This window comes from Lolium perenne, chromosome 4, assembly GCF_019359855.2.
Source record: "Lolium perenne isolate Kyuss_39 chromosome 4, Kyuss_2.0, whole genome shotgun sequence".
Classification (NCBI taxonomy): domain Eukaryota; kingdom Viridiplantae; phylum Streptophyta; class Magnoliopsida; order Poales; family Poaceae; genus Lolium; species Lolium perenne.
This window is the reverse complement of record NC_067247.2, coordinates 292,749,635-292,762,084: the sequence shown is the minus strand read 5'-3', so window position 1 is coordinate 292,762,084 and position 12,450 is coordinate 292,749,635. Positions and strand designations below refer to the sequence as shown.

The 12,450-nt window shown below is 50.5% G+C and overlaps 2 protein-coding genes across 2 annotated transcripts; both read right to left on the bottom strand.

Annotated features, from left to right (window-relative positions):
- Window positions 1–3,026: 3,026 nt before the first annotated feature.
- Window positions 3,027–5,269, bottom strand: LOC127295779 (gamma-interferon-responsive lysosomal thiol protein-like). The gene is made up of 5 exons (XM_051325775.2): window positions 4,151–5,269; window positions 3,919–3,984; window positions 3,680–3,820; window positions 3,484–3,576; window positions 3,027–3,408 (listed from the first exon to the last, which is right to left on the bottom strand). Exons 1-5 carry the CDS (start codon window positions 4,421–4,423, stop codon window positions 3,193–3,195), a joined length of 789 nt encoding a protein of 262 aa, XP_051181735.1. The 5' UTR covers window positions 4,424–5,269; the 3' UTR covers window positions 3,027–3,192.
- A 3,576-nt stretch (window positions 5,270–8,845) lies between these two features.
- On the bottom strand, window positions 8,846–11,600 carry LOC127295780 (uncharacterized). Its single transcript, XM_051325776.2, has 3 exons — window positions 11,401–11,600; window positions 9,517–9,715; window positions 8,846–9,287 (listed from the first exon to the last, which is right to left on the bottom strand). The coding sequence occupies exons 2-3, from the start codon at window positions 9,662–9,664 to the stop codon at window positions 9,130–9,132; spliced, it is 306 nt and encodes a 101-aa protein (XP_051181736.1). The 5' UTR covers window positions 9,665–9,715; window positions 11,401–11,600; the 3' UTR covers window positions 8,846–9,129.
- Between the last annotated feature and the right edge of the window lie 850 nt (window positions 11,601–12,450).

Sequence of the window (12,450 nt, the reverse complement as noted above, 5' to 3'; positions counted from 1 at the left end):
GTCCTTTGAGCAACGCCACCAGATGCTCTCCTCCAGCAATGATGGAGGTTTTGAGTCCCCGGCTAATGTTGCAGAAAGGATGTGGAATCGCGGCGATGGGGGTGGCTACCATCCACGCAACTATGGTGGCCCAGAAGGACGATGGTATGAAGATCGACGTTATGACGATCGACGATATGATGATCGACATGGTGATAGATGCCAAGATGAGAGGCGCCAAGATGATCGTTCCCGCTTCAACAACTCAAGTCAAGTCAAGGGGGCGGTCGTGGTGGACGCGCACCTAATGGTGGTGGCAGTGGACGTGGTCGCCGTCGCACTACCCCATGGATTAATGTCGCTTGTCAAATCTGCCATAGAGAAAGTCAACCCGCCAAAGATTGTTGGTATCGGTTCCAGTATAATGATGATGATGAAGCTCATGCATATGGCATCGATACAAATTGGTACTCACATACTGGAGCTACACCCCACATCACCACTGAATATCCTTTCAGTTCGTGACACTTACCAAGGCCGCGACAAGATGAACACCTTTAGTGGAGAAGGTATAGATATTTGCCATGTTGGTAATTCAATAATTTGTAACTCTGTTCAATCATTCCGACTTCGCAATTTTTTGCATGTTCCCAGTGCCTCAAAAGAAATCTCTTATCGGTTCATCGCTTTGCCCTTGATAATGATGTCTTTCTTGAAATTCACCCATACTTCTTTTTTTATCAAGGATCATGTTACAAAAAAGATTCTTTATAGCTAGACCGCGGTGTGTTGGCGGCCTATATCCACTTATTTCAAAAAAAAAAATCCACTTATTTCATCCTTGGTCAAGTGTCCATTACACCTTATGGTAGAGGGCATTGATGACCTGGTTGCCCTCAAGTAGGATGAATTTTTGATATATGGAGAGTTTGATAATTTAAATTTACTCTAAAGTTTTATACTTCAATTTAAGTTAATTTCAAGGTAGTCAGAATCCCGATCCTACTACCGGAATCCAACAATTTGACGATCTTACATCACCGTATCGATCCAAATCCCACTATGAATCCCAATCGCGTAGAATCCATGTTGAGTCCCGATCCGAATCATAGAATCCTTTAGAATAATGTAGAATCTCGATCCCTTTTATGGATTTTTCCGATTCTACTAACTCATTATTTTTCCCATCCGCAAAACCATACAAGGATACTACTTAAAAATCCCAAGCCCTTCTCACTTGCTTTAGTACCCTTTATTTACCTACAAAATCTCAAATGATCTATTTCTAGAAGATTATTACTAGAAACTTAATGTATTATAATTTTTATCTCCATTATACTATTACACAAACTTTATGTGTGATAAAAATATATTCTCTGAGTAAGTATGGTAGGATCCCAGATTCTACGATTCGATACTACGACTCGATTCTGCATGACGAAAATCGATCCGACTCCGAATCCCGACTCTGACTACCTTGGTTAATTTATGATAGTACAATTCTAATTATTGTATCTTCCCCATTGCACTGTTACCACGGTTAATCAAATAGAAAATGTTTGTAATATTAATTGTAACATTCTTTTTATTGCATATGCATTAATTGTTACGCTTACAATGTACTAAAGAAATGTATTTCGTGAAAAACTATATAGGAAAAAATTGTATGCATCTACATTAATGCTTAATTTAATAATTTGGTAGATATATCTATTGGGTATGTTCTAGCAAAAATATCTTAATAGGGAGTTTCTAGTGTAACATTTTGTGAGAAAATTTATCGAAACTTCATAAGCTTAAATCTAACCGTTAGCTTGATTGTCTGCCTTTTTTCGTTCTCCAGTGTGTCTTATAAGTTAGTGTGTTCAATATTAATCCGACAATGAATGCAATATATATAGTAGTTATTGAAAATACTAATGACCAAATTATTATACTTATTATGAATTTTCCAATTTCTTGTACACACAACTTGACTAACTAGGATTATCAAGATGTCTTTAGTATACACAAAGGAGCTTCCATCCAATTAGATAGAAAATTTAGTTACCACAAAGGAGCTTCCATCAAAGAGCCCGTCATAACTGATCCGGTTAGTTTGCTCCAATGTGATACAAGGTTTGTGGTGTAGACTTCCTCATGTGAACGACGTCGAAAACGGTGCGGCGCCTACCCCTTTCCCCACTATAACCTTCATGTGTGGAGATGAGGGGCCGTATAAGTTGCTTACTGGGGTGAGCATGGTGAAAACAACTAGCTATTGAAGTTGGGGCCGGGAAACGATGTTGTGGTCCTGGGTTCATGCTACATGTTATTTTGGTGAGAAAAACCCCCTCATGGCCGTATACAGAGGGGTACCGTATTGGGTAGAGTACCACTCTATGCCAATACATTTACAATACATATAAAGTCTAACAGCATGGACCATGCAGCCGCCATCTGGACTCTGCGCCGATCGCCACCTCCAATTAGCTAAGACACCCTAGCCGCTGCCACCCCGCATCACTAGTGCTGAAAGGCTGGAGTAGATGCTGTCTCACGGGCTTTTCCGGATGAAAGGCCCTGGGGTGGCCGCCAAGATTCACTAACTTCATGTTGGCTAACTTTGGGCCACTGACATGTGGACCCTATGTTGCATGGGGACCACCTGTCAGTGACTCAAAGTTAGCTGACTTTGAGCCCGGCAAAGTTAGCCAATCCGCACCCTAGTAATGGCGGGATGGGCGGTCTAGGCTCGAGGAGGGCTAGGGGTCACATCTAGTTAGATCTCATGATTGATTGAAAGCATTATCCTGTGGCACCATAAGGCTTTATTTGGCACTAGAGTTTTAGTGGGGATTGGTGGAGATAATTTGCACCAAACTTTAAATCTCCACTTATTCTAAATGCATGTTTAGTGCTAGAGTATGTGCGAGTTTAATCCTTGATTATCCTCATATTTTCTCAAATTTTAGTGTATTTTTTTTAATCCCAATACTCTATCTCTACCTAGTGGATTAGGCATAGGGTTTTATGGAAATTAGGTGACGATAGAATTTCACCCAATACTTTAAAGTATTATTACCTCACTAATCCCCACACCACTTTAGTGCCAAACAAGGCCTAACTGATTTTATTACACACTGGGAGATCTAGTCTCCATTATTAACCTGATCAGAAAGACCCGAACTGCATGCTCTATGTTCACATGTAAGATCCCCAAAAGGAAACTTATCAAACGTCACCGTCTGCTAGCACCATGTTATTTTCTTCGGCGCCGTCATAGGAAGCACGACAGGGCTCGATATCGCCGGAGTTGGAACCGACTACGCCGTGGTCTGGCTCCACCACCTGTTGTATGATTGGATACTGATCGCCTAGGCCCTGGCAAGCCTTGGGAGGATTGCCCTTGTATGCCTTGCAGACGTAAGATTCAATGTTCCGGTAATCCTGAAACCGAAACAAGTCAGCAAAATGAGGGTTACATTCATCATGGTTGGATCTAAAAGTTGGGTGTTCGCTAACGTTGTAGAGCGGCTTGCCGTCAACCACGACCCATGGAACGAACTTGTGTGGAGGCACAAGCTGAGCAGTCTGTCTCCCATGCTGGAGCGCGAGCTGGATGGAGCAAAACAAAATGCAACAAACCGCGGTTATAATAAACTTAATTCGCATGGAGAATGTATGCGACTGATTCGACGCAGAGGCAATTTTAACGGACCCTGGCGCCATGCCCACTCCTGTAGCACTTGGTGACAAGGCTAGCGTCAAGCCCCTGCTTCTGGAAGCAGGACTCCCACTCGGCACGCCTGTTGTTCACCACCATGTCCTCGATACAGTAGATCAAACCGAAATGCACATTCTGCAATCAAATTCAGGAGCCACAGCAATCAAAGTTTGGAGATTTGGAGCACATTATATTGCTCTATGGACCTCCTGCAGTTGAAGTTAACTAATTACCACATCTGGCCAGGCGTCGATGGCGCAAGCTTCCACCGTGTTCAGAAGGCATTCGTCGGAGCCATGCTGCAACAAGCCAACATCCCAACAGTATTAGCGGCACTACCACGCACTGGCAAACGATTCACAGGTTCTACTCTGACGATCCTTGCAGCTCAACAACGTCAGCAATGGTTGCAAAGAAACTTGTGTTCTTGAGGAGAGAAGAGACTGAAGATTACGGAGTGGACACCTGACAGGACATGGCGCCGGACGCGCCGACCTTGGCGTTGCCATAGGGGACGAAGGTGACGTCGGCGCCGTTGAGGAGACCGTCCTTGAACGCTCTGGCAAGATGGTTCACCACGAAGCGCGCCGAGTAGGGGCACAGCGACTCGTAGTAGACCTCCACGCGCACCTTCTTGGTGCTAGTCGCCGCGATGTCGCCGGCAGTCGACGCTGATGCGGTGGCAAGCAGCGGGAGGAGTGCGGCGAGGATGAGGAAATGGTGAAGACGGACTGCCATGGTGTTCGCTGCTCGACTCGATCAATGGGCAGAGCATGCGGTGGCGCAGGTTGCTTGGTACTGAGGTGTCTATATTGCGGAATCGCACGAGGAGGGTGGCACCATTTGTGCAGCGGGGGTGCTGGGAAACAGGTGTGCAAAGCGGTCTCACGATGTACACTGTCTAACTAAAAGTGCATACGTCCATCCTCAGAAATGTGTATATACGCAACAGATAAACCAGCTGACGTGTTTCCAGGGAAATGTAGATAAGCGAGAGGAGATTAGGAGAGCGTGAATTCTCCCTCGAATGAGTAGCCAAATGCTATTCTCTGTCACGCATGAGCAATGAGGGTGTGAGGGCATCTCCAACCACACGACCCAAACGGACGTATAAATTGTCCGGTTTTGAGCCGTTTGGGTCGATCTCCGGACACGCGGACAGATAAGGATGTCCGTGCCTTTTTATGTTCCCTAAGGGTATCTCCAACCGCGCGACCCAAACGGACACGCTGGGCTGTCCAGTTTTGGTCGTTTGGGTCAGCCTCCGGACACGCGGACGCGGACGGATGGTCGTGACCCATTTTACTCCCCAACCGTGTGACCCAAACAGCATCTCCTATTTCTTTCTCTTTTTTTCTTGGTAAAAATTCTGAAGTAGTACTACTCTGTAGCCAACGCCGGAGGAGGCTGCAGTGCCGGCCCCGTCGCCGGAGGAGGTCGGAGGAGGCCGCAGTGCCGGCCCCGTCGCTGGAGGAGGCCGCCGTGCGCGCCCTGTTCCACCTCCCACCGCGGAAGACGAAGATGCCGACCTGCGCCGACCTCGGCATCGAGCAGCCGCAGCGCGCAGACGGTGGCGGGGCGGCGCGAGGCTGCGACCAGGCGAGGGCCGCGCGGGCCGCCGTGCCATCTCCCAAAGACCGGCGAGGCTCCGCCCTGCCCACCACGGCGCGTCCGCCCAAGCAGCTGCGCGTCCGCCCTGCCCACCACGGCGCGTCCGCCCAGCGATTGCGCGTCCCCCTGCCCACCACGGCGCGAGGCTGCGACTGTGCGAGGGCCGCGCGGCCCGCCAGGCCATCTCCCAACATCTGCGCATCTGCCGGCCCCGTCCACGCCCAAGCCGCGCCGGCAGCCCCCGGTTTCGCCCTCGCGCGCCGTGGCGGCGCCCGTCGTTGCCGCTCTCGCGCGTCGCTTGGTTCTCGCGAGGCAAGCCTCCGCGCGGCGCGGCCGGGACGGCGCGGCCCTGGCGAGGCGAGCCTCCGCGCGGACGGGACGGCGTGGCGGGCGGCGCTAGGGGCGCGGGGCCAGGACGACGCAGCCCTGGCGAGGCGAGCCCCCGCGCGGCGTGGCCGTGGCGACAAGCCCGGCGCGGCCAGGACGGCGTGGCGGGCTGGGCGAGCCCCGCGCGCAGGACGGCGTGGCGGGCGGCGCGGGCGTGTCTTGGCCATGGCGGGCAGGGCGGCGCGGCCGTGGCTCGGCCATGGCAGGCTCGTCGGCATCGAGTCCGGCGGCACGATGTCCATTTCGGCTCCGGCGACTTCTAGCGGGGATTAAAAAAAAAAGGAGGCGGCGGCGTTGAGGACCTCCAGGAGAGGCGACGGCGAAACCTGGCCGAGCGAGCTCAACTCCGGCGGGCAGCCATGGATACTTCCATGGCAAAAAGCAAATAGAGAACGCCGAGGAGAGAGAAGTTGTTGGGGCCTTTTTTCTGTCACTGCCAAATGGGCCACGAACGGACATGTGCGGATAGAAAAGCACGCCCGCGCTTGTCCGGCTCGCCCCAAAAGCCACGCAAATTTGGTCTGGCTTTGGGTCGTTTCGGACGCAGCAGCTGTCCGTTTTTAATTTGGGTCCGCGCGTTGGGAGCTGGTTTTACCCAAACGGACCAATCCGGGGTCCGTTTTTGGGTTTGGGTGCCCCTGTTGGAGATGCCCTAACGCAGTGTGAGACCCAAATCATTTCTCTTCCCTAGCCATACTACTACTAGTTGTCCAAGAACCAGCCCCGGCGAGCTCGCCCCGCCCCGCCCCGTCGAGCCTCGGCCCGGCAGCCTCGAGCCTCAGCCTAGCGCGCTCCGCGCGTGCCCGTCCTGCCACACCCTGGCGCGCCCGCCCGCGTCGACCTCCGCCACGGCAAGCTCCGCTCCGGCAGGCCCCGCCCGCATCGACCTCCGCCCCGGCGAGGACGGTTCCGCCACCGCCCGTGCGTGCCCGCCCGTGGCCGACGCGGCCAGCGCCGCCCCTTCTCGTGCCCGTGGCCGCATCCACCGAGCTTCAGCTGCTGCTCGTGCCCGTGGCCAGCGCCGCCCTGCCCTCGCCCGTGCCCGCGCGTGGCCGACGCGCCGGCGGCGCCCGCCCGTGCCTCGCGCGGCCGGCTCCGCCACCGCACGGACAACTCCGTCCCGCTCCACCCTCGCTGCCGACGCCGCCCCGCGTCGGAGACGCCCACCTAGGCGCGCAGCCGCGGGCCGCAGCGCTCCCGCTGGTTCTCCGTCGCGCCATAGGCCAGACGGCGCGGCCGCAGGAGAGCCCCACGCGGCCGGGACGACGCGGCGCGGGACTCGGCGCGCCCGTGGCCGGAGCGAGGAGGCGCGGGGCGTGGCCACCCGTGCCGCCCGTGCTCGCGCTCGTCGCAGCGAGCTCCGTCCCGGCCCGTGTCTCGCGCGGTCGGCGCCCGTGCACGCACTCCGTCGCGGCGAGCTCCGCCCACGACGGCATGGCAAATGGCCGACGTCCGTTCCCGCGCCGGTGCTCTGTTTCGGCCGCGGCGACCTCCGGCATGGACGAAAAAAGGGGTCGTGTTTAGCGGGGAGCCTCCACGCGAGCTCGACGGCGGCGGTTGGCCGGCGAGCCCTATTCCGATGGAGAGCGAAGCCAACATCCATGGCAGAAAAAGAAAAGAGAAGGATAGAGGAGAGAGAAGGCTGTGGGGGTCTAGGTGGATTGACTAGTGTGACTGCCATGTGGGGTTTGGGATAACACGCGCGGATAACCACATACGTCCGCAGGCGTCCCAAATTGCTCCCAAATTTGGTCCGGCTTTGGATCGTGCCGGACACCATAGCTATCCGTTTTTTATTTAGTTCCGCGCGTTGGGAGCAAGTTTTACCCAAACGGACGAAAGTGGTCTCCGTTTTTGGGTTTGGGTCTCCGCGTTGGAGATGCCCTGAGAGAGAGCTGGCGTGTTTGTTATGAGTTGGATCTGGTGTAAATGTAAATATGCAAGCTTTTTATGTATCATGCATAAACATGCCATATATTGCATCTTTCTTGATCAATAGGGTGAAGCCACATAAATCAACAACAACTAATATGGAACGGAAGGAGTACCTGCTTAGAAATGTGGAAATTACAAAATCAGTAGATATTTGTCAAAGGTATATGTCAGGATGATCAATTGTTCTCTGTTCAAGTTCAACGCCATTGTACTCGTACATCTACACTGGGCATCATTCAAGTGTGTTATAGGTTCGGGATCGACACCGTCATGGCAATATGATCTCCTTGCTCATTACTTCTGGCCCACTACAAGTACTGAAGTTATTCCTTTTTTTTTCGAACCATGCAGGAAAACTGCATGTGAATGAATTAAGGAAGAAGACAGCCCGAAGGCTAGAGTACACACCGAATACAAAGACCAAGGACAGAGAAACAACCCCCAACCGAAGAAGTACAAGAAACAGAGAGGAGAGAACTGGCAGCCTGGTTCTCCACGAAAACCAGGGGTACCGAAGCTCGCCCAATCCCAATGGATGATGATCTGTTGCACACTTCTGTGTTCATTCCCGAAGACTCGCCCATTTCGTTCTCTCCAAATAGCCCATGCCTTTCCTGTTGCTAAGACCCTCGGTTTTTAACTGATGGGCTGGATCTTTAGTTTTCACTGTTGTTAAAAACGCTTATGTGCTTCATTTTCAATAAAGAAGATGGAGCTGGGGAGCGCTCCCTGTTAGTCTAAAAAAAATAGCCCATGCCGTGAGCATCACCATTGTGTTGAGTTTCTTCTTGGTAACCTGTAGGTTCTCTCTCGTCTGCGTCCACTATGTTCTAAGGTTCAGATTAGTGGTTGGAACCACGCTGCTTGTCATCTGTACTGTACGGGATGAGTGTGGCTCGGTTCGGTTCAGTTAACCTGGCATTTCACAAGTTTCAGACTATGCATAGCCATACTATTCCACATTTCCACTGCCTAAAACGAATCACTACTTAAGAAATACTTATTATTATTATCCTTCCAAAAATGAATTACTTATTGGGTGTGACTAATTGAATTAACTAAGTTCTCAGTCAATGGATGTCATCAAATCTCATTTGCAACTCCCAACTAGCACAAGACACGAAACAAGTCTAAAGGTAAGAGGCATTTTTCCTAGTTGCAAACTCACTTGCACCTGAAAAATTCTCAGTTACAACCCTACTTGCAACTTAAGTACCTGAATCGAGCTAAGTTAATTCTCAACTAGCTGAGAATTAGCAAAACCGTTACTTATTAGTATGAAAATGTGGCCAGAAATACTATATCCGTTTGCAAACATGCATCAGGGACCAACTTCGATGCTAAATCATAGTTTCCGAGACAAACCGATGCGGACAGTGAAGGAAATGCAGAGGCCACAAAGTTCAGGCTTCACAGTATGCACGTACCACGAGGCAGAAAAAGCCTCGATCTCCTAGCCTGGATCAGCAACTCGCACTGGGAATCCAGCTGAAATTTCATGATGCTACTACCTATGCAAGCGCACCGCGTTCAGGTCTGTCATAAGCTGCTATGTTCTGCGGTTCGCACTCGGGGCTTAAGAGCCGCACAAGAAAGGCCGAAGCCGAGCTCGTGCAGACTGCTCCACAAGATGCCCACCTCAGGCTTCTAGGAACTGTTATCCTTGGACCTAGATAGTTGATGAAAACAGAAACAGTCAGCGAAGCTAAACACTTTCACACCCGAGTTGCTTCCAAGGACCAATAACACTCAAAACTAGTAATTAATCATGTATGGATTGGTGGTAAAACAACGAGAATGGCAACCTTGGAGGTAATATTAACAAAAAAAAGTGCAAATGTTTGAAAATGAATAAATAGACCAAATATTGGCATGGAAAATATGTCATGAAGAATTACCATAGTGAAGGCGACAGAGCACCCAGGAAGCAAGGGCGCCACCAACGGAGAAGATACCAGCAGTGTGACGCATCAGCCGGGAGCAGGGCTTCGACTCTGGCCGCATCACTTCTCCATCTGACCATCCCAGTGCCTGTCGACATGCCATCGCAATCCTTTGGAGTTGAAAAGAGGTTTAGACTTCAGAGCACTTTGCTTCCTGAAATTGTTTTTAGTAGGTTAACTATTATGACTTCTCCTTTCCAAACAATCTTAATAGTGAAATGCATAAAGGAAAGCACTAGCACACAATACTGGCAGATGTGAATGAACTTGTTTTAAAATGTAGCATCATCGGTGTGATAGGATAAATGTTAACAGACTTATTATGCTGATATTGGCCGGTTGGAAGTGCAAGTTTCTTTCCATTGCAGCCCAGTAAATTTTGTGTCACTGTTGTGCTCTCTGTGATGCCAATATTTCAACTTATGGTACTCTCAACCACCCCAAGTGGCTTAATAAGCTCATTGATAAGCTTCATCGTTCATTCCTTTGGTCTGGTCTTGACGATTGCTCCGGGAAAGATCTCTTGTTCGATGGTCCACGCCACGGTCGGCAGTCCCAAAGATCTCGGTGGCTGGACGTTCATGGCAAGTGCTTCACAGCCAATATTCTAGCAAAGATGGGGTGGCCACACAATCCTGTTTGCCCTCTTTGCCGAATTCATAATGAGACTGTTTCCCGTCTTCGAGGAGTGCACTGCTCATTCAGCTCTGAGGTTTGACGGCGAGTCCAGTCACGGTTTAGCTTGCCTTCAGCTCCTCCTCCATCTGCTGGCTGTTCCCTCACAAACTGGTGGCTGCAAGGCAACCGAGAGAAATTGCCTATGCTACATATGCTCCACTCCATTGACAGTTCGGAAAAAAGGAACCACCGAATCTTCAATGCTACCGCAAAATCTGAATCTGCTCTGCTCTACATCATCGTGGAGGACCTAACCCACTGGAGATTTGCCAGTCTCAAGGCGACGAAGTGATTCAACCCGCCATTGCGGCGGTGGCTAAGAATTATCTGCACCACCACCCTAGTATAGTTTTTTTTTTCTTGCTTCTTTGAACTTGCACTTTTATATTGTATTACTCTCTGTTTACTCCCCTTAATTAATTAGATCAGCGCCAGAAATTCAATTCGGCTCCCGGGTGCGTATGCTCCCTCTACCAAAAAATCTTATTTCGAAGTGTCAAAAAAATTTGACAAAAAATTCTACATGTACATCTTCATAATATATGTGTGTTCGTCAAGTTTCAAGAAAAACCAACATTTTTTGTGGACTATGTAAAAAAGAGAAATTTTATCTTGTAAAAAGCATTATTTCTAGCACTGAGTTTTGTCTTTTTTACACACGTCACATGAAAAGTCGATTTTTTATGAAACAACTTTGTAAGGGTGTAGCACATGAAGATATACGTGCGAATTTTTCGTTTCAATTTTTTTGAAATTTAAAATGTGTGTAAGATGCATTTTAAACTAAAGGGAGCATATGCTCCCATGTTCCAAAACATCACTCCCACGATCAGCGCTGCTTACTTTCGTAAAAAACAATGCTCTGAGTTCTCAACGATTAGTGGTCTATTTGCAATATCACATTAAACCGAGAGAACTTCACAGCAGCTAGAAAGTTTAAATTACAGTAACACGCCATAAACTAATACTATCATAAAACCACGTTCAGCAAAAAAGGAAAGGTGTGCGCTAAAACTTGGTGTATACCGCTGCTATTAGTTCTGGCCTTCAAAGACGGTGGGGGCTCTATCTATGAGGTTCTGTTCTGGAGAATGCACTTGCTACCGAGTATATGATCATCCAGACGACTGCGTCAGTCAGGCGGATGGGGATGGGGAGTACCTGCAGGAGGAGGGCGGATGGGGACGGGGCGTCTGGGAGGATATGGTCCGGTGGGGCGTCGCGAGGAGGAGCTGGTACAGTGGTACGTCGAGAGGGAGGAGAGACCGGGGGGGCTCGTCGGAAGATCTTGGCGGCGGCGGCGGGCGAGGAGAGGATATGGAATGGGGCGAGGGAGGCTTGCGGTGGGAGCGTGGCTGGCTGAGGGCACGTGTAATTTTGCTTCAAGGTAATTTCGGAAATGGAGAAATTTCTATTACAGGATACTTTTTTTAACAAAGAATGTCCTCGAAGAACCCAGATACTGCATTCATTCTAGCGGTGGGCTATAAATTATAAGAGCATCTCTAGCATAGCAGTATATCTCCGAACCGACGCCGTCGAGTCTCCCGAACTGGTCGAGTTTAGATGGTTTTTGTTATGGCGTAGATCAGAAACCAAACTCGTGAACTGGAAAAGCGAAAATCAAAGTCGCGGGAAAATCAAACTCGGGATTGAATCCATTTTGCTCCGATCAAGCTTAATTCATCGATAATTTACATTAAACTAGCCAAAATACATAATAGTTTGACCTACACTCGCTAATTTAGACCTAAACTACTAGATTAGTCCCCGGATTGTCACCGGGGCGCTTCCCGTCGGCGGCGGAGGGTTTTTTTCCTCGTCAGCGACTCCTACACGATGATGAGCGCCGCCACCGCGAACGTCGTCGCCTCCGCCGAGCTCCCGCAGGCTACAGGCGGCCCGTCTGCGTCGGCGTCATCGTTGCTGCGCGGAGGTAGCGGCGGGCTGCACGAGCCGGCGGGGGGCGCCTCGGCTTCTACTTCTTCTAGTGCCTCCCCGCGCGCTTGCCGGCGCACGATAGCACACAGCCACTTCCATGACACCCGCTTCCATGCGCCGTCGGAGTGGGCCCGCCTCGCGCGGTCCACCTCCGACCGTACACCCGGCGGACACCATGGTTCCTTCCCGCCGCCGATTCGGCCCCCTCCCCTACCTGCGCGTCTTAACCTCCCCATTGCGGACGGAGGGGTGGTGGCAGAAGCGGCGGAG

Excerpts from the sequence above, each read along its gene's own strand:
- LOC127295779 (XM_051325775.2), bottom strand. The coding sequence starts at position 4,423 with ATGGCAGTCCGTCTTCACCATTTCCTCATCCTCGCCGCACTCCTCCCG. Across the intron at positions 3,985-4,150 it reads CCGGCGCCATGTCCTGTCAG|CATGGCTCCGACGAATGCCT; the intron begins GTGTCCACTCCG and ends GGCTTGTTGCAG. Across the intron at positions 3,577-3,679 it reads GGAGTGGGCATGGCGCCAGG|CTCGCGCTCCAGCATGGGAG; the intron begins GTCCGTTAAAAT and ends TGCTCCATCCAG.
- LOC127295780 (XM_051325776.2), bottom strand. The coding sequence starts at position 9,664 with ATGGCATGTCGACAGGCACTGGGATGGTCAGATGGAGAAGTGATGCGG. Across the intron at positions 9,288-9,516 it reads GCTCTGTCGCCTTCACTATG|GTCCAAGGATAACAGTTCCT; the intron begins GTAATTCTTCAT and ends TCAACTATCTAG.